Source organism: Athene noctua, chromosome 2 (assembly GCF_965140245.1).
Source record: "Athene noctua chromosome 2, bAthNoc1.hap1.1, whole genome shotgun sequence".
Taxonomy (NCBI): Eukaryota; Metazoa; Chordata; class Aves; order Strigiformes; family Strigidae; genus Athene; species Athene noctua.
In genome coordinates, this window is record NC_134038.1 from 140,357,774 (window position 1) to 140,384,927 (window position 27,154).

General features: G+C 37.3%; 1 protein-coding gene across 1 annotated transcript in view; it reads right to left on the reverse strand.

Moving 5' to 3' along the window:
* Positions 1-574: 574 nt before the first annotated feature.
* HIBADH (3-hydroxyisobutyrate dehydrogenase) overlaps positions 575-27,154 on the reverse strand; it is an 85,670-nt gene continuing 59,090 nt past the window's right edge. Inside the window, exons 5-8 of the mRNA XM_074898081.1 lie at positions 14,489-14,622; positions 13,837-13,913; positions 6,792-6,948; positions 575-1,571 (exon numbers count right to left, since the gene is read on the reverse strand). Of these exons, the coding sequence (XP_074754182.1) occupies positions 1,413-1,571; positions 6,792-6,948; positions 13,837-13,913; positions 14,489-14,622 (527 nt within the window). The 3' untranslated portion in view covers positions 575-1,412. The remainder of the gene's footprint in view (positions 1,572-6,791; positions 6,949-13,836; positions 13,914-14,488; positions 14,623-27,154) is intronic.

The following is a 27,154-nucleotide window of genomic DNA, read 5'->3' on the forward strand; positions in this document are numbered from 1 at the left end:
TATAGAAGGGATGGGAGACAGCCAAGTTAAGCCAAATACATAAGACCAAGGAAGCCACATACTGAATCTCTACAGAGCCCGTGTTTAGAAAGGCCAGACCTGACTGGAGCCCAGTCCCAGGGAGGCAGGAGGTCCTTCCCCAACAGAAAACTCTGCAAAGTGCATCCACCTCACAGACAGACACTGCCCCTTCCTGCAAGTGGTCCCAGCTTTTATCCCTAAGTGGGACACCTGACCTTTGGTTACTTAATGCAGACACCTGGGGCTCATTTACCCAATGGCTCTCCCTGCCAGGCCGGCCGCACCCTGGAGGGAAGCCTAAAGGCAAACTCACCCCCCCTTTGTGAAGGGCTGTGGGAATCACCCATATGTCAACCTTAATTTGGGGCTTAGGGTTGAAACCCTAGCATTTCACATCTGCATTCACAACAAGAGCTCTTGAAAAGATTGGTTTTGCAAGATAGTCTGTAGAAAACCAAGCAAATTAAAAAAATAAGACCACTTAGTGCAAGTTTTTGGTTAATTGTGTGTGTACAAGAGTGCATAAAAAAAGCGCAAATAACCATACAGCAGCTATTTACCAGTATAGATTTTTATTTCTTTTCAAAATAATGGCGTTTGTTTAGATTTAAAATACTTCAGTAATTGCCTAAAACAAATGTACACTTTGTTAGAACTTCTGGTAAGTGCTGTTCTTGAGTTCTGAAAATGTGTGACAGAATACAAGAAAATATAAAATTGGGTTAGTAAAATACAATAATGGAGCTTTACAAGAGGGACACACATTCTATGTTATTTTAACTAAGTCTATCAGGTAAACATGCTGTAACAGCTCTCCACTTAGAAATGAGTGCCTATAAACTTAATCTGCAGCCTGAATCCCAGGAAAAATTCACTACTGATCACCTCAAGGCTAGTAGGTTCAAGGAAAAAAAAATCCATCTCAAGTTGTGTTTCTTCCTCGAACAAATCTTCCCTTTTTTCATAAAGTATTAATGTTTAATTTTAACAGATCACTATATATCATAAAATCACTATATAACATTCTCTTACTATTCAAGATTCATCTAAGTTTGTAGCCATAATGTAAGTTATTTTATACGCAAACCGTTAAGTGTTTCATAAAAAAAATATTTATTTATTGCATATAGTGAAAAAAACCCACTTTGATGGTTCTTAAAAAAAAAAAAAAGAAATCACTGTCTGGCTAATGGCCAAACAATCTCTTCCTCTGGCTTGATTTTTCAGGAATTATGAAAAACCCTGAAGTTCGTTGTGATCTAGACAACCAAAGTTGATTAGTCTGTATGGGATCAGGATGCACAGTATTTGATTAAACTGACATACTTCTCAAATGAGCTATAAGGGTAAAAAAATGTGGTTTGTTATTGCGTCCATTTCCAAAGGACAGCTCACAAGGTTTCCTCCTCACGTAAAAACTGGAACACAGCTGAGAAGTCTTTCAGGGCGTAGCCTTTTGCACACATCATCCTGTAGATCTGATGTGCCTGGGATCCCAGAGGAACTGGTGTCTTAGTGTTGGTGGCAGAAATCTGGGCCAAGCCAAGATCCTGTGGGGAGGGAGAAGAGGGAGGAAGTGAGCAGAGAGGAAGAATGGAAGGAAAGAGAAAGAGAAAAAGTCAGGGGAGAAGTAACAAGGATATAAATAGCCATGCACATATTATAGGTTATTTGGCTTCCATTGTAAAGAGAACTTTACTGCCAACAAATACAATACTCCAGCCTTAAAATTTCAGTCCTGGAAAAAGGAACTCTTGTTTAGTTTTTAATTTTTAAAACAGTAACTCAATGTTATTCAAGAGAAAAATCCCACACTTCGCAAGGCAGGCAACCTCCTTCAGGACAGGAGGAATTTTAAGATTCTACATCACTATATAACCTGGCAGCAAGACTCAGACTCTTTTTCTCCACTTTGTTATGTCATCTCCACAAAAAATTTCCCTGGCTATTCATTTAAGCAATTCACACTGGTTCTAATGGCATCATTCACTTGTTCGGACAAGAGGACATCTTCCTAAAAACAGGTTAAAAATCGAGCAGGAGGGATTTGAATAACAACAAAATTGAAGCCACTTAGAGTACATACATTTACTGTAAAGTGACCAGTTAATAGTAAAATGAGAGCCATATGCCATTTTGTGAATATGGATGGTTTGCAGCCCAACTGGAAGGATGTATTCAAGAATTCTTCAGGGGACTGTCCTGAGTCTGTTACACCTCAAAGTTTTCTTTAATGACTGAAGATGAAGTAATTCTACTGCATTTTAAACACTAAATCTGGGGAAAAAAAAAAAGGTTGCAAAGAGGATGAATTTGAAATGTGTCCTCCAAGAGTCCTTGGTCAACTACAGCTATAATCTGAAATAAATAGGACAGAACTCAAAGGCAAGTACCAGGTACTATTGACTAACCATGGTTAGCTAGAAATAGTCAGCTGCATGCATGGTTGACAGAAATGACAAGATAGGCTGGAGGATGTCTTGAATTCTAAGCTGAATCAGACATGAAACCAACCAAAAAGGGAAAGCCAACAAGGGTCCGGATATATAAACAGTGCAAAAGTAATGCCTGCACTGAAGGGTGCCTTTATAAGGTCTTGCTAATGAAATCAATTTTGCAGTCCAAGTTTCAAGAAAGTAGCAAAAGAATCTCTCAAGTGTTACTAGGAAGTGCCTGGATTTTCTGTCCATCTAGGACTATAGTGGTTTATAGAATTTGCTGTGGTTTTATTTTTTTTTTAAATAACAAATCTTTGATACAGAAGAACTGAGAGACTGTAGTACTGCTGAGAGCACCTTTGGCTTCTCAGGGATGACTTACAAGACAGGTCTTTACTTTCTGTGTGTCTGAATTTGAATTAGCACAAGAAAATTCAAGATCTTACTCTACTCTCTAAATGTCACTTCGATCTGTAAATCGGCTCTATAAAGGTCATTCTGATACAAATCAGAATTATAGTTACTCTTCCTATTACCCTTGAATGACTTCAAGATCTAGGAAAATGGGAAAAACATACATATCAGATGTCATAGGATCAAAAATATTCTTCATCTGCATCAGGGCAGATCATTCTTTCTTTTGTAGTAATTCTCTTGAAAGACTTATGACCTGACAAATCTAGGAACAGTTACTTTAACCTCACTTACAATAAGATATTCCATGACATATTCCTTAGCCTCTTCTAAACCCTCTTGGTGAAACCTGTTGCCATATTATCCATTTTATTCAACAAAGCTTAAATCATGTCATGAAGTAGTAGAATGGCAAAATCATCTAACTCCAAACTAGTGAAGGTGCTTGGTTTTGGTAGTGGTAATTGTGATCTATTTCTCTCTGAGGGGGCATTCACAGAAGCAATCCCTGAAAATTCTGAATAGACTGCTAGCACAAATACAATTTCATAAAGCAGCTCTGTTCACTCTAATAATGAAACTCTAGCTTCAAGATGGTTGAAACACCAGACAACATTTGAATAATTAAATGGACAAGGACTCCTGTCTCCAAACTGCAGGAAGGTTGTTTTGTTTTTAAATTAGAGCTCTGAAGGTGAAAAAATACAAAATATAAGTAAATCTTATCTTTAGCTTCAGGTTGTGAAGTATTTTGCACCTTTTCTCTTGAGGTTGGAGATTCCTCAAGTGAAGTAATACAGAAGAGCTCTGAATTTGCCCTTTGCTGACTTTTTTGGAAGAAGTAAAAATCAGAGCATAGTTTATGGGTCCTCTCATACTCTTTGGAACTGACATGATCTTCCAGATGTCTCACTGTACTGACTATTCCAACCCCCTTTTTCCCATCTTGGAATAGTGAAACATTCTCTTTCAGAATCTGCTTCCAGTGCTCACTTTGGAAATACTTGGTTCCTTACATTTGTTTTGCAGTTGATGTAAATGAAACTGCCATTTGGAATAAAGCTCAGAAGCTGTCTTGATGTGAGTCAAGAATAGTATGACAGAAATCTAGCTCTTCTCAGGATTCAAAGAAGACATTCAATTAGCAACTTTGCTGTGAATGAAAGACAGAACTTCTGGCCTGCAATGCCTCGGACATAAAGATGGCAAGTAAACTCGTTTTTTTAAATGCAAAATCTTTAGAGCAGGTTTCACATTAAGTTCATTCTATGTTTCAGTATCAAGATTTCAAGACTGAAGAGCTTTTCAGAAGTGTCTGACAAACTTTTCTGTCCCGAACACTTAAAATAAGGATCCTCTGGCTTGCTTTGAGAGATCTATTGCTGGCAAAATATTTTTTAAAAAGCCTTTGACTTCTAACATATCTGATATGTCAACAGTAAGTTGAAGTTTAGTAACTAAGCTTAGTGACTGTGTTACTGCATCACTCTCAGATATTTCCATTGTGGAGTACCTTCTTCTCAACCGCAGGGCTGTACCTATCTCTTTCTCCGTTGAATATAGCTTTTGCTTTTTCTTAAGTGGCAAAAGTATTTCCCAGAAAAAAAGTACCTAACTCAAAAAATTCACGAACTGCATGATACATCACATACCAGGATGAAATGGATAGTAGCAAAAGTTTCCACAAACTAAGGAGCAGTGTCTTAAAAGAGGTCACCACTGCACCAAATAATATCTTGAGAAAGATCAGCTGTCTTGGCTACTTACTCATTCAAGTAATCTTCCATCTATATAGAATAACATAGCATTGTTCAAGAGGCATGAGAGGAATTTAGTGTCTTCCCTTCTTACTGAGGATTCCAGTCTAAAGAAGGCACCTTTCAGGACTGGGAGGAAAGGCATAGTCAGAAGAGATGAACAGCAATTACAAACCTCTCTGAGGAACATTCCTCTTAGTTACCACTGATGCTTTATAACCAAAAGCTGGCAGTTTCAACAGGCACAAGCCAGGATGCTATTCCTCCAATGAAAGGAAGATCTTTCAAGGCAGCTTACAGAGGAGATGAAGATCCCTCTTATGCCAAAAGAAAAAAACTCTTTACAAAGAAATTTAAAAGGGAGGGAAGGAAAATATGTGTCTCCATCACATTTATAATATGAGGTTATTCTGGACAAGAGTAAGCGTTATTAATCATGAGAACAGAGACTGCAGGGTGAAACAGGGCACAACATTCAGAACAGATTCTGAAAACACCCCACAAGACGGAAACAAGAGTGCTGAGGCAGGGCCAGGATCAGGTTGCTTATCTCTAATCAATAGCCCTGGCAAAATCCAAACAATAACCTAACACATTTCATAAATCAATAACTTAAATAAAACTTTATTGTCCTCTATGTTCAATGACGTGAACGCAACGTAAAAACTGCTGCTTTCCAATATTTTAACACATCCCTCAAAGAAGTGAAAGCTCCTGGTTGTTGGTCCATAAATATAAAATGTTGCAGGCCAACCATTAAGGGGTTTTGAGCCATGCCACATTAGCAAAATTTTTTGGTGCTACCACATGCAAAACACTCTGGACAGAATTTGGCTAATGCCACTGTATGTGCAAATGTACCAATTGACATAAATCAACTGCAAAACAACAGAAACAGTATCAGTAAGCAGGTATTACATATAGGAACTCCAGCACTGTGGAGATTTGCATGGCAATATCTGAGTTTGATCACTGGCTCTGAGAATGATGTTTTAGTTTTAAGTTCTTAACTTCCACCGTTGATGGAAAAGCTGAAAATGGCCAGAATGTCTAACCAGTTGGGAGCACTCATAAACTGGTATGCCTTAAAACCTGTCCTCTATGAACTCAAATGCCTCCCTCAGGACAGTATCCCCACTGAATTCAGTGTGAAATTATTTCCTGCACTTACATGCTTAGATGAGAGATCTCTTCCAGGGCTGGTTTTACCTTAGGCAATCATCATGCTAAATGCAGAAGTAGTTCAAGAGTCAGAGTTCCTTCCTCCTGTGTCCTCACCAGTGGGATGCAGAGTCCTGACCTCCTTGCCTAGTTTCCTCTAGCCTCTAAGAGTTTTGCTTTCCTGACCGCAGAGTGACTCAGGGCAGTGCTTTTCCTAGAACAGCCATGAGCATGGCAGTAAGTGCACTCTCCTGGGATGGGATAACTGTAGGTTGCAACTTCCTCATGCTGCGAAGGACCTAAACCCCAGATCTCCCACTTCATGGACGAGTAATTTAAATTACTAGGTTATTACAAAAAGCACTATTTCTGCCACCAACAAAGACAATGCAGGAAAACCCACAGCATGGTGCAGATACCTGCAGAAAATCAGTCTGCAGGGGTGTGGGTTGAAACTTGTCTGCTTTCTGCATTCCAAATGGCCTTAGGAAGAAAGACAAGCACATAAGCAGTTTTTTAGCAAGGAAGAAGATGCTAGAAGGCATGTCCAGTAGCACAGTTTAAGGTATCTGGAAGAGATTGGGCCCAAAATCTTAGATGCTTATGCCACTGATTTGCACCTAATTAGGTCACCTGGATTTCCCTGGATTGCTCTCTTGAGTTTAGGCTCCTAAATTCTACAGCAGTAGAGGCACCTAAATGGCTTGCTGAATGCTTGCTGTACACACAAGTCCTCCAGGACTCCTGGGTTAAGGCAGAACTCAAAAAGACAGTGCATATAATCTCATTGAGCTGCTCAGCAGTAAGAGAGGCTAAAAAGAGGCTGGAGGCTAAGGAAAAGCCCCCTATACAACTCATTAATTCAGAGATACGGTAAGAGGTTGGATTCCCCTCTGTTCAGGCACACTATTTCCCAGTAATCATAAATTATCACTGAGAAGAACGTTTGCTAGAAGACGAGAGAGAAGCAACTGTACGTTTACACACGAGTGTTATGTACCTTTGCCATGAGTGTTGTTCCAAAGCCACCTTGATAATTATTAGCAGATGGTACTCCTTCCATCACTCCAGGAACAGGGTTGTATGTGTCGCTTGACCAACAGCGACCCGAGCTCATATTCAGGATTTTGGCCAGCAGCTTTGGGTCAAGGCCTAATCTGTCAAAGGTCAAGGCAGAGAAGTGTTAATGTCAAAATGCACAAGACATGGGTGACTTGTTTTATATCTTAGGACCATACTGTCATTTCTCTCCCTTTATTGTAAGTCATGAAAAATGACAGAGTATTGATATTGGGGGTAGGGATGCCGTATCTTAAATTAAAGAGCATCAATCCACCATTTAAGCAGTAGGTTTTCAGAGCTTTTTTCCTTTTGCACTAAGTGAATCCCCTTCACCTAGCAATTTTGGAAGTGCAAGCAAAATAAAGGTCCTCTGAGAACAGTAGTCCCCTCGTATTTCAATTATTAAAAGGCATTCTGTGTTCTGCTATCTACTAGGTCACATACTGGTTCCTCTTATCAAAATTATATTTTCTAAAGCTGAACAAGGTAAAAAAATTCACAAGCAAGTATGGCAGCATGAAAGTACTTGTGTGATGTGTTTATACATGAGTGCTAGTGCATTTCTGATGTAAGCAGGATAATACAAATGATCTTGCTCTAACAATGTGAGCAAAAATGCTACACCTCTCAAAAAATATTACTATTGTATACATCTGTACATTGTACATTCTTTCCTTTACTATTCTTAAATCTTCATTACATACTCCTGCTTATGAGGCAAGTGGGCCTCTCACTGTGACATATGTTATCTATTTGGAACAATATATTATAGTTCTGGGTCAACTGTTGATAAGGTTACTGATCCTGATAAAACAAAGCTTGTCCAAGTAGAAACGTCATTTGTCCTATCACGGAGCTGATGGCATAAACTCCTCCTCAATGTAGTCCCTGAAAGTTCTTCAATACTATAGGAAATTAACCCTCTTATGAATTAACATTTATGCTGATATTAAGTTGCAAGTGTAATTTTACACCAATTGCATTTATACCAATGACAACCAGCAGCAGTTTATCTGGCCCTGTACAAATGTTCAGTTAGGCTCATGACAAAAAAGAAAGCAAGGGAATTATCTCCAGTGACAACCCAAGATGAGAAAAGCAGATTTTTAAAGGGATATATCACAGCCTTCTATAAAGGTTTTATATAGAAATCAACACTCTAGCTCTTACACCACAGACTTTTTGCAGATCTGCATAGCCATGGTGATCCTAACACTGCTTCCAGGTGCTGTAGCACTCAAGGTTTTAATCTGTAGATGAGAAAAGCTCATTACCAATGGAATAGTTGCTAGAATTTATGTCTATTTATTCCAGTAGGCATTCTGGATTTGAAAAAACGACATTTAAGACAGTGGACCCTACAGCATGGTTCGTTTTCCCCTAATGGCATGTGTCTCCTGCAATTCTGCCCTCCTAATACAAAGCAAGATCTGTGCTGCAAAGGTAGCTTTTTAGCATTACTGCTGTGCACTCTTATTTACGAAATGCTGCAGCAGCCCCTGGAATTCAATAGCAAGTCCCCTGCTATCCTGAATGGGATCAAGCTTTATTTTCCTCCCCATTTTTTTCCAACCTTCTGACTCAACTGAATGCTTTCAATGGCCATTTATTTATTTATTTTTTAAAATATTTTCCAGCACCAATATATTTTCACAGTATTTGAATTGCATCTTGCATAGTGTATCAACATCTTCATCAAGAGCCACTCTGAATAACTGCTTTAATAGTAGTCATCCAAAAAACCCACACTGGGAACAGACAATGCTTGAGCTTTCAAATACAGCAAGGTTGCTTTTTTGGCCAAAACAAATCTCTTGGTTTGTTTGTTTCCTTATAATTGTTACATCCAGATCGGTATTGTAGTGCCTGCTTGTGCCATATCTAGCTGCATGCAGAGCCCCATAATTACAGCTACGAGTATGACGCAAAATGCATATAACCCTCCCAAAGAATGCTCTTCTTACAGTGTTCCAACTACTTCTCTGTGAAAGTGTACTTTAAAAGATATATGTGTATTATACAGATATATCTCAAATACTGTCTGCACTAGATCTGGCACACTTTTGCTCTAAGAAATGAAAAAGGAAGATACTGTCAGTTTAAATCTCTGCTTCTTCAAAATTCATTGCTCTTAAACACCATGCAGATTCTCTTCAGGAGACCTGAACCTAATTTTATTTTTTTCTCCTTTGCAGCAAGTGTATCATTAATAAGAGCAAGTTAGAAGTGCTTTGCATTTCATCTTTCTGAGGATTCATCCACTGGTGCATATATAACTGACAGTTAAAATTAGACGTATATTAAAATCAGTTACTGAAGAAGTCCTCTGTCTTCCAGTGTGCCCAAAGCTTGTAATGGTCTGAAACCGGCTAGAATATACAGTAATTGTCATTCAGTGAGAGTCTATCCTAGAAAGTCATGCTTCAGTGGAGAAGACTGAGTTTCCATTTGAAATCAACAAATTAATCCAAGACAGGTATCTGAAAGGGCAAGTTTAATAGGAAGCAGCTACTGGGCTCTCAACCATGATAAAATGTTATTGCTGTTTCCCTGTAAATTGGCTGGGAACATATGATACTCTCTGCATAAGAGCTCCATCGCTGTTCAAGAGATATACTGCTCAAGCTATCAAAATGATGACAGTCTGCCAGTCCCCATAACAACTTGCCATTGGATGTAGCAAGAGCTTGTGCATGCGCGTGTGAATTTACAATTACCAAAATGTTTTTCTCCCTTATAAGCAGAAAAGAAGCCCATGTATTAACTGTACTTATTATAAAGCAAAAACAATTGCTTCCCTCAAATCAATGCTTCTTCGATAACATTCCTAATGAACTGAACAGCAGAAACTCAGCAACAGACCAAAACAAATGGTTAAAGTAGGATCCCTGCTCAAAACTCAAGTTTTGCTGAGATTTGACAAAACCACATACAGAAATTTTCATACACTCCTCCAAGAGTTCAGTCTGGAACAGACAGAAAAATTGAAATGGCATATCACAAAAAAGATACATCCTGATTTCATTTTAAGGTGTAACAACTGAAGTAGCTCAACTGTTGAGAGTTTCCCTTCTTGAGACGCTTCAGATAAATACCATATGAAGTTGCAAATATTCAAGCAGAAACTCAGGACCCTTCTATCACAGCTAAAAATGACTTTGCCACTGGAATTTTAAACAAGGTAAGTGCTTTTGAGTGTCATTACTAACCTTCACAAGACTTAGCTATAGCCCCATACCAAAGACAGCAGAGCCACAGTGCTCTTGGAGGAATTATTTTGCAAGGTACTCTTTCTAAAATTTGCAGTGGGAATGTGCCCAGGGCTAATCATCCCTCAGCCTGCAGCATACGCTCCTCTCTATGCTGTTGACTCCCATTTCTGCTCATGTATTCCATCTACAGCTCAGGGGTGCCCAAAGAACAGAGATCTAAAGACTGAAACCATGTTTAGACTCAGCATCAGAGGGCAAAGTACTTTTACCATCTTTTCACTTTATGTATCTAAAAAAGCAGGCACAAATCCATATACAGTAGAATTGCTTAGGGAAGAGCTGTATTTGCAGCTTTTGGCATAAATCTGCGTGACACTGCAGTCCCTCCTCATAGAGATGACTTTCTCTGCTGTTGGAAGTACAAAAGTGATTTTGCAGTGAGATTACTGCCATAGAGCCCTTCTTGGTCTCCTGGTCTCTTACATCCCAACCATATTGAGCAATCTTGCCCTGCCTTGTGTCACCACATAAGCCCTTCCCTGAGTCTGTGCAGGCAGTTCTGAAGGGACCGCAAACTTCCTGATAGGCAGCAACTTCCATCTGACCTAAACACAAAGCAGGTATCAGCAATATTTCATTTCTGAGCTTTATTTTGCTATTATTAGATAGACACTGTTTCACTGGAACTCAGGGCTCAGTAAAAGAAAGTTACTGACACTGAGATGATCAGCAAAAAGAAAAAGAAAAATAGTCTTTGGCTGTGGACAGATCACTTAATGCATTATTTTTTATTTGTGAAGTTTACATTTACTCTGTGTGTTGGTTTGACACAGTAAGTCACTACAGTATTTTGCAACATGCACATTATCCATAAAACCATATAGCAAAATCTACTCAAGATTTTTCTACTTATAAGTTGCACTATCTTGCTAGAAAAAAAGAGAATATAAATGACAATGTGAACTCATTTCCAGAATGTCTGCCACACTTTCTTTTAGTAGCAACATTCATAAAGCATCAGGAAATTAATAGAAAAAACATAACAAAACAAGCATTTCGGTGGTCAGAACTCAGAATGGATTTTTTTTTTTTAATTAGTTTTGGAATCTAAACCAAATCACTTTCAATGAAAATGGACATCTTCATTAGTAAATGAAGATGATTAGTAAATAAAGATGATGTTTGTGTAAAGCAGGAAAGAAGCGGAATATAAATGCAGAAATTACATAGCAATATTGCGTATTTTTCTGGGAGTTTATTGTGGAATTTTTGCTCATTAATGTCAGTTTTCCTTCCTCACCACGTTCTGTTTGTTACTTACGTTGAAGTTTGGAAAAATTCTCTAATTTCAAATATAAAATAAACAAAACAATAGCAGATACAATTTAAAAATCTGAAATGAATTTAACAGTAACTCTCCTTCAGAAAATGAAAATTTAGGTTGCATTGTCTATGAAAACATTAGAGAAGTAGTTTATTAATAGAATTAATATCATTATTGTTTTGAAGACAAGCTCAGAGTATATATTGGTTTCTGTAAGGTGCTATAATATGACTTTCCTGTTACATCTAGTTCAGTCAGCAATATTTTGAATAATTAATTATCCAAAGTCCATAAAACTCAAGATTTAAATGATGTAGCAGATATAGGCAATGTATGACATGAAGATATTTTATGTTCTATCTAAAAGTTAAGAACATGTCTGAGCTCATATTATGAATTTTTTAGATTTCCAGTGTCCTTTACCATTATTAGGTCAGAGTCAGACTTTCTTCACCAGATATGCATCCATCTAATAAATCAAGTTCAGCTTCCTACTCTCTCCAGTCTAAGCAGCCACGCTATCCTTTGAGTTTTAGACTTGAAAAAAAGACATTTGTACACACCAAAAGTGTAAAGTTCTTATTCTAGTTATAAGCAGAAGTCATCTTCTCCAGGATTTAAATCGCAACACATTAAAATCAATACAAGGGTTCTAAATTACTTCATAAGGCTTTAAATTACTGCCTCTGTCTTAAATCTCATGCAGTTTCAGACTAAATGAGATTCAGCTCTTTGTATAATTCAGGTTACAATCAGCAGGATTCTTCTACAGTAAGTACAGTTCCTTCTTGATTATCATGATTGTAGGGTAGGAAGGTTTGTATATTGCCCCCTTCACATGCTGTATACAAATTCAGCCAAAATTTAAACTGGAAAAGGACAAAATGAAAATTCTAAACACCTTCAAGCTACAGTGACTGCAGACATCAACTCATTCTGCACAGGGCTTACATGCCCAGAATATCTGTCTTCCAAACGTCTTGATTTTATTCCATCTTCAATTTTAACTCTAATAATTCCTACAAATGTAGATAAAAATATAATGAAAAATCAGTTGCATATGCTTTATTAAGTGAACCATGACTTAGAACTGATGAAAGCTTTACACTACACTGGATTACAATAGTTGTAAACAATGCTACTGTTTTTATTATGGCTTGATGCAGACATGCTTCAGTATCTTACAGGCTCTCAATTTTAAAATGTAAATGGTACAGGATATTGATAAACCAATTAGCACTGATGCAAAGCAAATTCCTCTTTTATCTCAATTACAACATGACAACTTAATAGGTCAAGATAGTCTAACATCTGAGACAAGGGCAATTCAATAAAACAACTGCATCTTGATATGGTAATTAAGAGGAAATGTGAATCCATTACATTGCCCTGTGTATGTGTGCATATGTAGGCATTCTTTTTTATTTATTTAAACATTTGATGCCCTCTTGCTGTTTTTATAGTATATCAAATCCACATGAACACACGGTCTAAAGCCCACTTGATAAGTATCTACAATATCTGTAGTTTTAGCAGGCCAATTTTAAGGATGCTACTGTGCAGATAAATAATTCATGAAGAGCCCTTAAAAGATACACAATTGCAAGATAATCTCTTCAAACATAGGACTTCTCTGTCTATAAATTTGCAAATGATTTAGATGTGGCTAGAAGAATTTATTAAAGGTTCAAATACTGTGATACTGAACTGGTACCTTAATGCACTCTATTGGGAAAAAAAAAAACAAAATCTCAAAGACCACAGCAAAATAAATAGGTTACAACTGGAAAGGAAAAATAATTTTGTTTGAGTATGTTGCCACTTAGAAGTCAGACATACCACCTGCTAGAAAAGAAATGGTACTCCTATAATTGATAAATGTGTATTGGAGCATACTCCAGCTTTTTGACAAAGTAGTTTTGGCAATTAGGACAAACTGCAGTGGTAAAGTCAAACAGAAAGGTAGATTTTCTTTTTTATGCTTTGATCTTAATTTGATATACACACTGTACTAGAAGTTTTACTTTACAATATATTTTGGAACAATTTAACAAAGTAAACAAAACCAACGAGCCATATGGGAGTATAATACTCTGAATACACTAGCTTAGAATACAAACAAAAAGATAACTCTGTATTACCTCTGCATGTTCATAATGCATGACAAACATCACTGTACATTGCACTACAGCAGAACAAATGAACTGTTAACTTCAGATGCAGAATGTAACAACCTATACAGCAAATACAAGAGAATATTTCTGTTCTGAAGAGTCCTGCTTTAGTTAAATAATTCCTTTAGCATGTTAATGGCTTTATAAGAGAACCTCTGGCAAAAGTTTATCTATGCCATCTAATCATCATTGTCTCAGGGAAAGTCCGCCGTAAAACACAAAAACTGTTAACACAGAAAAAATTACTCAGTCCAATACAAAAATCAAACAAACCTGATTCCAAGATTCATAGCCTCAGCAGTTCCAATCATACTGATGGCCAAGAGCATGTTGTTGCAGATCTTTGCAGCCTGAAAATAAGTTAAACCATCAATTAGTTTCTGAATTTTCATAGACATAACATGTAGGAATCTTCTTTAACTAGGTCTGGGACAGTATGATCAAATACGTTCTGACAGCTCTCTTCTAAAGGAAGCACCAGTAAGAACAGATTTATGATAGTATAAAGTCAATGAAAGCTGCCCTATGGTTTCTTCAGAGATTAGGAAATAATTTTTCTTGGTACAGTAGCTCAGTTAGAATACATGGCATGTAGGGGCTCTTTGTTCTTCAGCACATTCAGAAAATCTAAATTTAGAAGAAACAAAATTAAAATCTATGTCCTCTAAGAAGTATCATCTCAACAATCCAGTGTGGAGAAGCACCCAGTCAGATGTTTTGGTACTAAGTTGTACAACACGCTGGAGAAGAATGTCGTGAGGTTATTTTATAAACACATAGTTGAAGACAAGTAAACAAGCAAACAAGTATGAAGATAGATTATCCTGCGTTTAATTCTGGAATAAAAGAGTAGGTATCATTAAAGAAAAACAAAGCATCAAAAATAAAAGACTGAGGTAACTAGTAACACCTCAGGAAGCATTACCTGTCCGGTTCCAACCTCTCCACAGTAGACCACATTAGAACCCATGCATGTCAGCAACTCTTTGGCAGCATCAAATTCTTGTTCCACTCCACCAACCATGAAAGTAAGATTTCCAGCTCGAGCAGCTCCAACACCTGAATCAAGACAACATTGGAGTTAATACCACTATTTAAAAAAAAAGCAGTAGTTTATCTTACCAGTAAGATACTGATGATGTAAAAATTATGTGCTTAATACTGCACTAATGATGAATCTCTTGAAGTATATGTAAAAGTAAGCCTATAGTCCCAGTACTTACAGAATCAGAGATCTTAATTCTCAAACGTTTGATGAAGATAAAGCCACCTTATCTTTCAGGCATACTAGTGGATAAACAATTCACAAGACTTATAGAAAGCTGACAGTGTCACTCTATAGTTTCATACAAAGAAACAATCAAACCTTTCTGCAACTTTGCACCCCACAAAATTCACTGAATCTGAATTACTAAATAAAACTTCTGTTTTGTCAAACTGCTCTTCACATATGACTATTGACAAACTATTGCTCAAAATTAACTCTGCTTTTATCAGCTTTTCAAAACCTAAGCTAATGTTTATCAACGCTTCCTGATTTTCATGTAATTGAACATCTAAAAGACACAGGCATATAAAACCAAGCTTCTGAATCTCTGCAGTTTATTATGTTTCTAATCTGAAGCAAAATTTTACTTAATTTTACAAACTTTGAGTTAGTTTCCTACAAAAAACCTAACACATATATAATGATGTAAAGAATTATGTAAAAAAAATATAAAAATGATTCACACACACACACACACTTCCCAGTTTCATTCCTATAAGGCTGTCTTGTCTTTATCACAGGTCAGTAAGCACACACCACAGTTCTTTGATTATACAGTTCCTAAGAACAAAACCAGCAATTTTTTCATGTGATATTTATCAACTCCATGAAATATTCCTTAAAAGAAGCCTAATTCTAATACGAATTACTCATACATCCTTAATCTCCTCATCCCCAACATTTAATGGGTAGAACTGCTAGAAAAATTTGGCCCAAACTGATGAACACATCAGCTTCCTCACTATTTTTCATTTCAGCAAGAAGCATAGCCACTATAAATTTTCTGGGCTATGCATCAAACTTCATCCTGTTAGGCTGTACAGCTGCAGAATAACGACCTACTTTCAAATTAAACATGCTCAACTAGGTACAGTGTTCTTACAATCAAAATGTCCAAGTGAAACAGTTTGTTCTTCCACCATGTGATGGACTGTTTTGTTTCCACAGTAAGGCAGGCTGCTCTCCAGCTATGGTTCACTGTTCTTTGTCATCAACTAGCTACCATTAAACATAAATAAATGTTTCTATTGAAATAGTTTCCAGAGAGTAACTGGAACTGCCTTCGCTGAGCTAGATGTTGTTCAGCAACAAATGAAAATGCGCTCTTAAAAAGCTTATCAGTTGAAGACAGAGCTTTTCTTTTTTTTTAAAAAAAAACCCACAATCGAACCTCAAATAACAAAAAAATCATTGTTAGAAATACATCCGACTTAAATAGGTCATTTCTGTTTTCCTTGTTCCCCGTTAATAAATGAAATTATCCAATAAAACACAATAGAAAAAAAAAAGCCCACAACTAAGCCACCATTACAACCAAGTTTGTGCACAAAATTTCTGATAAAGTGGGAAACCATAGCAGAATAATCAGAGCTTCTCTCAACTTAAAGCCTTAAGCCCATGTAAGTGCTGTGCCACAGCTAAAGAATAAAGTGGTCAGTATTGGACTTGCTTTCCAACATCAAGGACAGTTACTCTGCAGCTCCTCACCCTGAAGAATTTTTGTTTGCTTTCCCATAAAAATTTCCATTGATACACTGTCTCCTTGCAACTGCTCTGTGTGACTATGTCTACAAATGCCCCTAACTGTATCTGTCAAGCATTTATTTCCCCCATACTACCTTCCAACCTGCACCATCTTTTGAAGTCACTGAAGAATTTCAGACAAATTTGACAGATCAAGGTCTCAAAAACAGTAATGATCTACCAATTATGCGAAAATAGGCAACAGAGTAGAGGAAAGAGGCTCCCCCTGATGAAGGAGCTGCTCAACATATAGTACAACCTAGAATCACAGAATCACAGGATTGCTGGGGCCGGAAGGGGCATCTCAAGATGTTCAACCCTCCTGCTCCAGCACGGTCAGTTGGAGCAGGTTGCCCAGGACTGTGTCCAATCAGCTTTTGAATATGTCCAAGGATGGAGACTCCACAGCCTCTTTAGGTAACCTCTTCCACCATTTGACTACCTTCACAGTAAAAAAGTGTTTTCTTGTGTTTCAAATGGAGTTTCATGTGTTTTAATTTGTGCCCATTGCCTCTTGTCCTGCCACTAGGCACTACTGTCTAGCTCCCTCTTCTTCATTCTCTCCAACCAGGTTTTTATACATATTGCTAAGATCCCCTCTGAGCCTTCTCTTCATGCTAGAGAGCCTCAGATCTCAGTCTCTATTCATATGATAGATGCTCCAGTCTCTTCATCATCTTCACTCCAGTAAATCTGTATCTTTCTTGTACTGGTGAGTCCAGAACTGGAGCATCCAGAACTCAGTTAAAGCCACAGTTCAAAAAAAACCTTTTAAAAAATCAGTCTATATACAACACTGTCAAGGTACTGGAATATCTACAATGGTGAAGATCTTTCTGCTCAGCTTGAGAGACACCCTATTTGCAGCCAACCCCATACCTCACTTGAACAACTCCTCCCTGGGCAACTCACAGGAACTGGACTAAGAGCAAAGCCCAGATTTAGAGCTAATGCAAACAGGTCATTGTCATTTTCTTGAGTACCAGCTTACTATGAACATGACCGCAAAGATTGCTACATTAATAAACACAATGCTTTTCATTCCATTCCTCTAGCTATTTTTATTCAAACCACATAATGGCCTTTACAGGCCTAATCCTGTGATCTGACCTGCAGCAAATTAAGTAGACAATTTAAGTCAAAGCTTACAAACAAAATCCAGTACTATCCATCATAGGTCAATAGCCTTGTATCTAGATTACAGACTGCTAAATAGCTTCAGAGAATCATTTATTAGAGCAAAATTAATGCTGACAATAGTTTTCAGCTGGTTAATCTTCTGACAGCTGCACTCTCTCACTTGTTCAAACACTTACATTTCAAGTAGAAAAAATAAATTAGTTAAGTAGAAAAAAAGCGCAATTTGTTGTATAATGCAGAAGGCTTGGAAAATTATCTTTTTAAAAACAAAAACCAGTTTACTTCATGGTAAATTTTATCATCTAGGGTCCTTGCCAACTATCAGCTATTTTATCAGAATTAAACAAGCAACATAGCAAATCTATAACACTGGCAGTTGAAAAAAAAATTGGCAGGGCGTCTAGGAGTACAAGAACTGTAACTTCAGCTAAAAATAGAAATAAAAAATCATTAGATAAGAATGCACAGCTTTATTTCACAAACACAGATTCCATACCAACAATACAAGCCAGTAAAAGAGAGCAATGGAGAAAGTGGAGCAGCTAATGTAATTTTTAAAAGTTAATGATTATTTTTCATCTTTTGATTTTTTTTAAAGATCTCTTACCACCTGAGATAGTGCTTTATGTACCATTGCTGATTAGGGCCAAAAGTCCTTCAGAATCTAGTTGTTCTCTCTAAAATACAAAAAGCCTCTTCCCATCCTCAGGGAAGGTTTTCTGAGAAACTGTATTTGTAATTAGCATGCGTAAGTTTTCCTCCGCTGCAAAACAAGATTGCTGGAGGCCATGGCTGCAGTCCTTCACTGAGCTTCTCTAGGATGATCTTCCCAAACCTGTGTGCAGAATCCTTTAAGGAGGTCACACCAGCAGATCCCACAGAGTAGCTCAACTCCAAGTCAATAGGTCATAACACCATCAGAGTTTTTTCCAGACATATAAACTGACCAGAATAGGTTTGCAGATAAATGTGATAAGAGATCTAGCTAGTGGAGGAGAAAAATGAATCTGGGAAAAAGCATGGTGAGAAGTTATACAGTAGCACTGCAGTATGGCATACCCACTCAGGAGATGGGTTTCCCACTTGGGTACTAGAAGGTTTTGGATTAAGATCTGAAAAATTAATTTATCAGAAGAGGTACATAAAAAACTGCTCTTCAAAGCATCCTGTCACATCTGGCTGAGCTCCTTGTGGGGCAAGGATTAGTTCAATCCATGTGCTTCTCACTTTGATCGCCATAGATTGCTCAGTGAACCTGATGCAGAGTGGTTCCTGAGTTCAAAATTTTACATGAAGAAGTGAATGGAGGCTTAGGAGCCCTCATATGACAACAGCAACTGGTTGCAGCTATCCTGGGACAGTTTGGAGATACCTCAAGTTTTAGCCTCCAGGCCAGACAGTCTAGTAGCTATCACACCCTTCCATATTCACTTTTCTGAGCTTATCACAAGAGTATTTAACATGTTTAACCAAACATCTCTTTAACCAAGTAATAAGTAATAGGACAAGAGGTAATAGCCTCAAATTGCACCTGGAAAGGTTTAGACTAGATATTAGGAAGCATTTATTTACAGAACCGGTTGTTAGGCGTTGGAATGGGCTGCCCAGGCGGGTGGTGGAGTCCCCATCCCTGGAGGGGTTTAAGAGTCGGGATGACATAGCGCTGAGGGATATGGTGTAGTTGGGAACTGTTAATGTTATATTAATGGTTGGACTGGATGATCTTCAAGGTCTTTTCCAACCTAGATGATTCTGATTCTATGTTGGAAGAAGCCTTGTAATTGATGTTTCCAGTTCAGAAAAAAAAAAAAGAGTCTTACCTTTGTAGCTACATCATTAAAGCAGCTTGGTTTCAGTTTGCTTGCTATTAAGAATACAATTTGCTAGAAAAAGAGATGTTAATGTAAAGATGTTACATGAAAGTATCTGCTGTTGGTTCCAGTTTTATTACACTTCCATATAAAGAGTAGAGTGCAGATGAGTTAAAAAGAAGTGATATTATAAGGCTACACATTACAGCACTGTCACAGTGGTGATGCTGAAAGTTACACTGCTGACAGTTACACTGCTGAAAACACTGGGCACCCAAGCATATCCCTGTGCTAAAATATTTAAACCACTGTTGGTTGCAGCTCCAGATTAAAAAAAAATGTTGCCGATAAAGTTGAGAAGAAAAACTGAAACGATATGAATATAGCTGCTTCAGAGACTCCAAAGGATAAGCTGGAGATAACGGCTATAACATTGAGAAGCTTAGGCAAAAACCCATCCATTTTAAAATTTTTGTCTATTGAGCAATTTTAACAACTAATTTTGTGATCTAAACTGGATTAAAAAAATAACAAGAAAAACAGTGCTAGAGGTTTAATCCTCTCTCCTATTTTACAATGTTGCACTCTCAAGCCTAAGGGCCTGTTAGGCTTTGGGAAGTACAAGGGAACACTGGTCCTTTATTCAGATATTTTTGCAAAAAATGTAGTTTAAGCAACCATAGTTGCCTCAGAAAAGCAGTTTCTTGTCATGTTTGTTCTCTTTCAGATATGTTGAAGTTGAGAGCCTGCATCTGTGTATCTTGTGTGTGTGGTTTTAAGCACTAAGCAGTTCTTTTTAAGTATCCGCCAGCTTTCATGAAATACTTTGTCTTTTGAAACTCACAAAAAAGTTGAGCCAAGATACACAAGGATAGACTGGAAAGGTTACTATTGTTTTGCAACATATATAAGTGCAAAACCAATTAAAAGGCATGTATAAGCAAAATCAGCCACAAATCCCTACTGGAAATAAAAGCAGAATGTTTAAAATCAGACTATAAATTTAAAATAACCACAAGGAGACTAGTTATTTTATAAAATATAAATAGGGTATCAACTTTTCCTATTTGCTTCATAAGCAACGTCTGCCATCCTCAATCTATTTCCAGGAAACAAGTAAACAGAACAGTCTCAGAAAAAAACCTCACAAACACACCACCACTCAAAGGGCTTGTGTTTCTCCCTATTATAATAATCAGCTTCAAAGCTAGACCTATGAAGCTATTCTGCTGCTGTATAACTAAAACACAGTAAATCACTTAATTTGCTCAAAAGAACTTAAATGTTTTAACCAGTCTGCCATCAGCAGAGATAAAGAAGAGGGCCGATGGGACCGGGCTGCAATGTGAGCCGTCTTTAAAATGCAATTGTTCTAATCATTTTCTACAGATGCAGCCTCACATGGGGCTGCTGTCACAGGGACCATTTACGACTTGTTATGGTGTCTCTATTGTTTACCAGAGACATTCGCTAAAAAGGCGACAGCTGGGACAGAAAGCTGCTCCTCAACGAACAATATAATCCCGTGAAAGTAATCAACAAATTTAAGGGTGTTAATTAACTTTACACTTTATCATGTTCAATTAGTTGTCCTTTCTCGAAAAGATTGCCGTGCACAATCGGTTTAGAGCGTGCCATGTTTGATTTGTAAGTGATCACTGTTTCTGTTTCAAAGTCCATGTCAGATGTTCTCTTGGGTTTTGGTGACACAGATGAATGGCTCCGCACATGTTAGGGGGTGATCTGGTTTAACATAAACCAGCATAACATAACCCCTTGTTAACGTATCGCTGGCCTTTCCAGAGCAAGAACAGAAATGCCCGCGGATGCACACATACATGCACAAAACCTCTGCAGCAGCACCGCAGACGACGAGTGAAAGTTTTGTTTTTGCTGAAACGCAATAAATGGGCAATTTTTCATCATTATATCTCAAAGCAAGACTTGTCTTTTAGGGGCACGCTTGGGATCATTTCTTCCCAGCAAGATCCCTAGTTCTGCCACATTATACACTATGCACAAGCGCCTTGGTACATTTTACATTACGCACACTGCCTTTTCTAATGGCAGCTGAGCAAATGCTGGGTAGATGCGCTAAGTTCTTGCGTGTATCAAATTCTGGGGCGGCTTTTAAATGCCTGTACTGCATTTATAATGGCAGGGATTCTGGAAGAAAGTTGAATTAATCTATAATGAAAATTTGCCATTTTCCCTTTAACACAACATTCCAGCTTGCTAATGGGACAAGGCAAAGCTCATGATGAAGCGACAACGTACTTGGAAGTGCACCTTAATGAAAGTCATTGCTGTTTCACTTTTCTGATAAATAGAGCTTTGCATCACCATACCTCATAAACTAGTGATGTTTGAACAAAAATGGAAATGGAGGTTCAGGTCAGTGCTTTGAAGATTTATACAATGAGCACTCCATATTACTCCAGACAAAAGCATGCTTAAGTAAGTAGAAGCATCTCTTTTACAGCATAATCCAATTAGACAATTTGTTAGATTATGACTGTACAAATAAAAAAACTTAGTGGATTTTTATTCTGCAGCAACAGGCAAATTAAATACACATTATCATCATTATTTAAGCAGTTACATTGTACACAAAAACAAACTGCAAAAAACTCACCCACAAAACAAAACAAAATAAAAATGCAAAGAAAACCCAATGGAAAAGTTGTTAACTCTGAAAGCTAATAATGGACTAGGTTAAATATTTAAGAGGAAATTATAGACTATATCAGAAATAGCTGAAACCACAAAACAAAGCTGTAGAAAACATTAGTTTTCTGCTAGGAACAAGATCTGCAGGGAGAAGGGAAGCGGTCGATAGATCCTTAAATTGGACGCAATAGCTGTTCTTCTATCCCAAGTTGGCAGCTGCTACATTTGCAGACCTGGTTCATTATTTACCCATAATGACCATCAAGCTCCAGTCAAAGTCAGATCACAACAACTGTCAGCAGCTCTTTTAATTAGCCTTGTTTGAATTCAGATAAATATCACAATGGCCCAGCTTCTGCTGAAAAAGCAACAGAAGACTGCAAGGAATAAGCTGCTCTGACTTCCTAACAAACAGTATTGTGAAGAAGTCCAGAGAACAAAAGTAGGTTTGTTTGTTTGTTTGTTTTTAAATTGAGGAAAGGATGGTGATGTGCACATTATTATTTTTCCCTCACGCAATATTCATATCATGACCTACAATTCTTGTTTATGGGTATATTTGTGCATTTCAGACGCCAACTCAAAGTGTTACTCCACAATCTAAAAGGTAAACTTTAAGAGATGGTTTACAGGTACTAATTAAATCTCTAACCTCTGTGAAATAGTACGTTTTGAAAAACTGAATCAGAATTAAGGAATGCACATATTAACAGGATTATCCTCTCTCCTAATTTATCTCCTTCTGTTTGTTTATCCTCAGGGAACATAATCTTCTGTTGCATCAAGACACTCTCATTCTCCCTGTGTCAGCAGCAGAATAATAATTCCCTCCTCCTCCACCACCCCCCCACCCTCCCACAAGCACAGGCAAGAATGAAGAGGAGTGGATCAGACTGTGTGTATCAGCATTAATGCTCCATGCAGCTATTTTCCTAGCAGTAGCAGAGACTGAAAGAAAGATGCAAGAGAGGTGCGCAATATGCTACCTGTTCTTGGCAGCCCAGCATGAGAGGGAGTAATTAAACAGATTTTGCCTCCTAGAATAATATGAAGGTAGAAGATGCAGCCAGAGATTGCTTTAATATCCTTTCTTCGGTACTTCCCTGGCTGTCACAGTTGGGTCCCTATTTAGCTAGGTGTTGTCCAAAGACAAAAGACAGTACCAAACTCTCCAGTCCCATGTGCCAATCTGAGAAGTGTTGCTGTTGCAAGGATCCTCGGGGGCCTCAACAAGAACATACTTAGGGATTTTAATGAATGACAAGGATACACATATAAAAACAATAGGTACATACAAGTGTTACAATAACAGAGAATATCACTTTTGGGCCCTGAAGGTAGAAAGTAGTGTAGAGGCAAGAGAAAGAACTGATTAAACAAAATAGGCAAAATGGTAATGAGAAGCATTATGCTTTTAAAGGAAGCCTCGAGTGGAATTGTATAGGGATTAGTACTTGAACTTGGCCATGGATGTCAGAATAAAAATCTTCAATCTGATTTAGATGTATTATAGAAGGATACCAAAATGCAGAAAAGAATATGCCTTCTCAATAAATCACGCAAAAACTAAGTAGAAGCTGTTGTTAAGGCAGTTTAATATGAGGGGAATGCACCAAGAAAATTTTACGAGATGGTATTAAGTAGCAACTGATGCCTCCAAAAGGATTAGCCAATGAAAATAAGTTGCAAAAGGCAAATACACACAGGAGGTACTTTAACTTTTTCAACAGAAGTTCAAGCTGAAAAGCCTGATGAGATTGTTCTGTCTGCAGCAGTTTTTTTTAAAAGCATTACATTTATTTCTAGTCATTATAATGCCAAGGAAAAATATCAAAGCACCTGAAAAGTTATCAAGTAAAAAGGATACAGCACTGTGATACAAAAGGAAATAGAGTACAATTGATTAAATTATTTGCTTATTTTTAACACCAAAACGTATCAAATAATTTAAAAACAGTAGTTCATGCCAGTCATCTTTCCTATTCTCTCCCTTTAATCCATACTCCACCATAAAAGCCCTAAACAACAGAAAAAGCCCTTAGGTGTTCTTGCTGGAGTACCAGATTTAGCTACTCCTTTACCTATCCCTAATATTTAGATATATGTTCTAAATCTCATTTGAGGCTGCAGATCTATAGGGAAATATTAAAACTTTACGACAACAATTCCAAGTATCTACAGTTCTGGACAGCAAAACTGACTGCACAGAGCTTAGCACAGTTCAGAACAAGTATCTCATTTTTTATCTGAACATTAGCAAGAAGGCTGGACAGCCAGTGAAGAACAGGAGCAGTATTTTCCACATATCCAAGATACCAAAGTTTCAAAGCAGACTTGAGGACAGTCCAAATGTAAAAGCACGTGGCACTAAGCTATCTGGTTAACGACTGCTAGGTTCTGAGTAAGCACAGCATCAGATATAAGAGAAATAACAAATACGAGAGAAACAAAGAAAATAACCCATTATCTTCTTGATAATTAGAACAGCACCACTGTTCTAATTTCTAGTCTTTTAGGGGAAGTCCAAAAATGAAACACAAACATTCACACAGCTTCTCAGCTACATGGGCCAGTGTTAACCCTCCACACAACTAAAATTCAGCAGATGGCTTCTAGCACAATTCCTGTCTTGCCTGGATAAGGCTTCAAGTCCTAGAAATAAAACTTCATCTCAATCACATAGCACAAAACCAGGAATAATTTTTGTCTGGCATTAGAAAGGTGACAGAGCTGCATATTTAACATCCACTAAGGTCATCACAAGCCCATCTTCTTCAGAAGCTTCCACTCTACGCAGGCCATCAACCAGAAAATAGACTGTTACGGGACTACAGGAGAAAAAGCCGAAAGATGAACATCTATAATGCCCCCTTAGAAAAAGAGAAGGTAAAATCCCAGAAGAGCTATTCTATCTGCTCTAACTAGAATCCACAGACAATACCAAAATGAACAGCAACACTAAAACCTCAAAAGCTTGTGAGATATCAAAAGTCAGAAATAGAACCAACAGTCCACCTTGGCATCACAGCTTTTCACATCATCCGTTTTGACCAAGCAACATACATGCAAATTCATGACCAACAAAACCAGATGTGTGGCCAACCTTGCTCTGTAAATTACAAAAAGCAGTTAGCCATACGCCACCCCGTTTGCAGATTTTTTTAGTTGGACTTGAATGTCTCTATCTGGAAAGTATGAAATACTCACATAATCTACGTTAACTCCAAAGTGTGTTGAGACATCATTGTGGAATAGATATATAATAGATGCAATCCTTTTATTATAACAGAAAAACAAGGACTTTTGAAGGAAAAATAAACTAGGAATTTTGAATATCATTGTTGCTCCAGTATTAGTACAATTGTAACTAGATATTAATACCCTTTTACAAAAATAAAATACTTCAGTCCTTTAGGATTTTCTTTACCCTGTTACCCTCATACAGGCCCCCAAAAGCAACAAAACACTGCAGCACATTTTTTTTCCTGAATAATGCAGGCATTAAGCACATTGCTAAAAAAAAAAATAATCACACTGAAGTATGCATTTAAACTGCATTGCTCAACAGGTATGGGCTCAAATGTTCTTCTTAATAAAAGATTTGCTTCTTAGAAAGCCAGCTGCAGAAGCCTAAAGTCATGCAGGCAAATTTTTATTGATGCATACATTAGTCCTTTCCTGTTATATAAGAAAATAAAAACATTGTAAACACAGAAAAATAAAATAAAGGGCATTAAAATGGGATGGAAGGGCATTTCTGATTTACATAAGCTGAAGATATAGCAATGCCATACACCAATCCTAAGCAGTAGGGGCATATTTACATTCACATTTAAAAAGTATCTAGCATTTAATTGCAGGAGTCTAACAAAATTTTTAAAATAGCAAAGCATAGCCAGAAAGAAGTATCAGGCAGGTAATTTTAAAACAAATTAATCTTCAGTATTTTCTGCTGGAGAATTGCCCAGCTGTGAGTTTAAATTTTATCTGTTTCGGGTACAGTCTATGACAGGACAACTGATGCAGCTTTACCAACAGAAATCGGAAAGAAATGCCAAAAAAATAGGAAGAGCACTGAACATTTTGGAACAAACTTCTGAACCTTGTCCCTTTAAGTGTCATCAGTGGTATAAGATAAAGATTTTTTTTTATTATTGAAACGACCATCAGAGTGCATTGCTTCAGATATGTCTTCTGCAAGCACGTTGGTGTTGAATCTTGCCTTTGGACACAGTAAACAGCCCACACACACTGTCTTTCAGCTTCTCCTTTAAAATATATGCTTATTTCTAAGCACGCCTAACTCTCTATCCATAAAGTAACCAAGCGTTTTCTGCTGCTCAGTTTCAGCATCTTCACGGTTAATTCTTAAAGCTCTTATTTGGCACTGAAAAGGCAAAGCAGTATAACAATGCAAGATGACAACTGCTAGAAAAGCAGCCTAAATTGGAAAGATACAGAGCTTCCATTTAAGGAATCCTGTTGTTATAAGGCCTTTCCCAGTTCTATTTCCTGTTTAGGGATCCTCTGCACATAATTCTATTATTACTCCTCTGCAAAACAGATAGTACATCTCTTTCAGAGAACTAGATTTAGCATTGCCCTCCAGCCTAAAATGCAATGTACTTTTCAGTGTTCTCAAATGTACTTGATGCCACTTATCCAATGAGTTCAAACCCTTGTAATTTAATTAAAAGTCATACTTTTTTATGTATGAACTAATCCTAATTTTAGCATGGAAATATTTTTAAAAAGAGATACTATTTTTATTATTACTTTTATTGTTTCAGGATGAGCAAATATGTAATTATATGGTTTAAATTTACAAATCTTTACATGCTCCATGTGCTGCACTTCCATGAAACAAAACACATTTTCACATTTAACGGGACTGAATGACAACTTCAGAAGACCCACTACAAAAGAATTCGTGTACATTTCTTCCCCACTAACTGTAACTATTCCAACACTACAACTTAAGCAATTTTGCACAAAATCAAATTAACCTTTCTTCTTTAATATAAAGGTATCTAAAGTCAATACTTGCCCTGATCTTCCATTTGAAAAAAAAGAAAAGAAAAGAGTGCATTTTGCCTGTGAACAGAATCAAGAGGGTAACAAAGTTAATTATTTCTCATAATCAGTAATTATGATTAGATAAGAGAGTCTTTGGTAATGA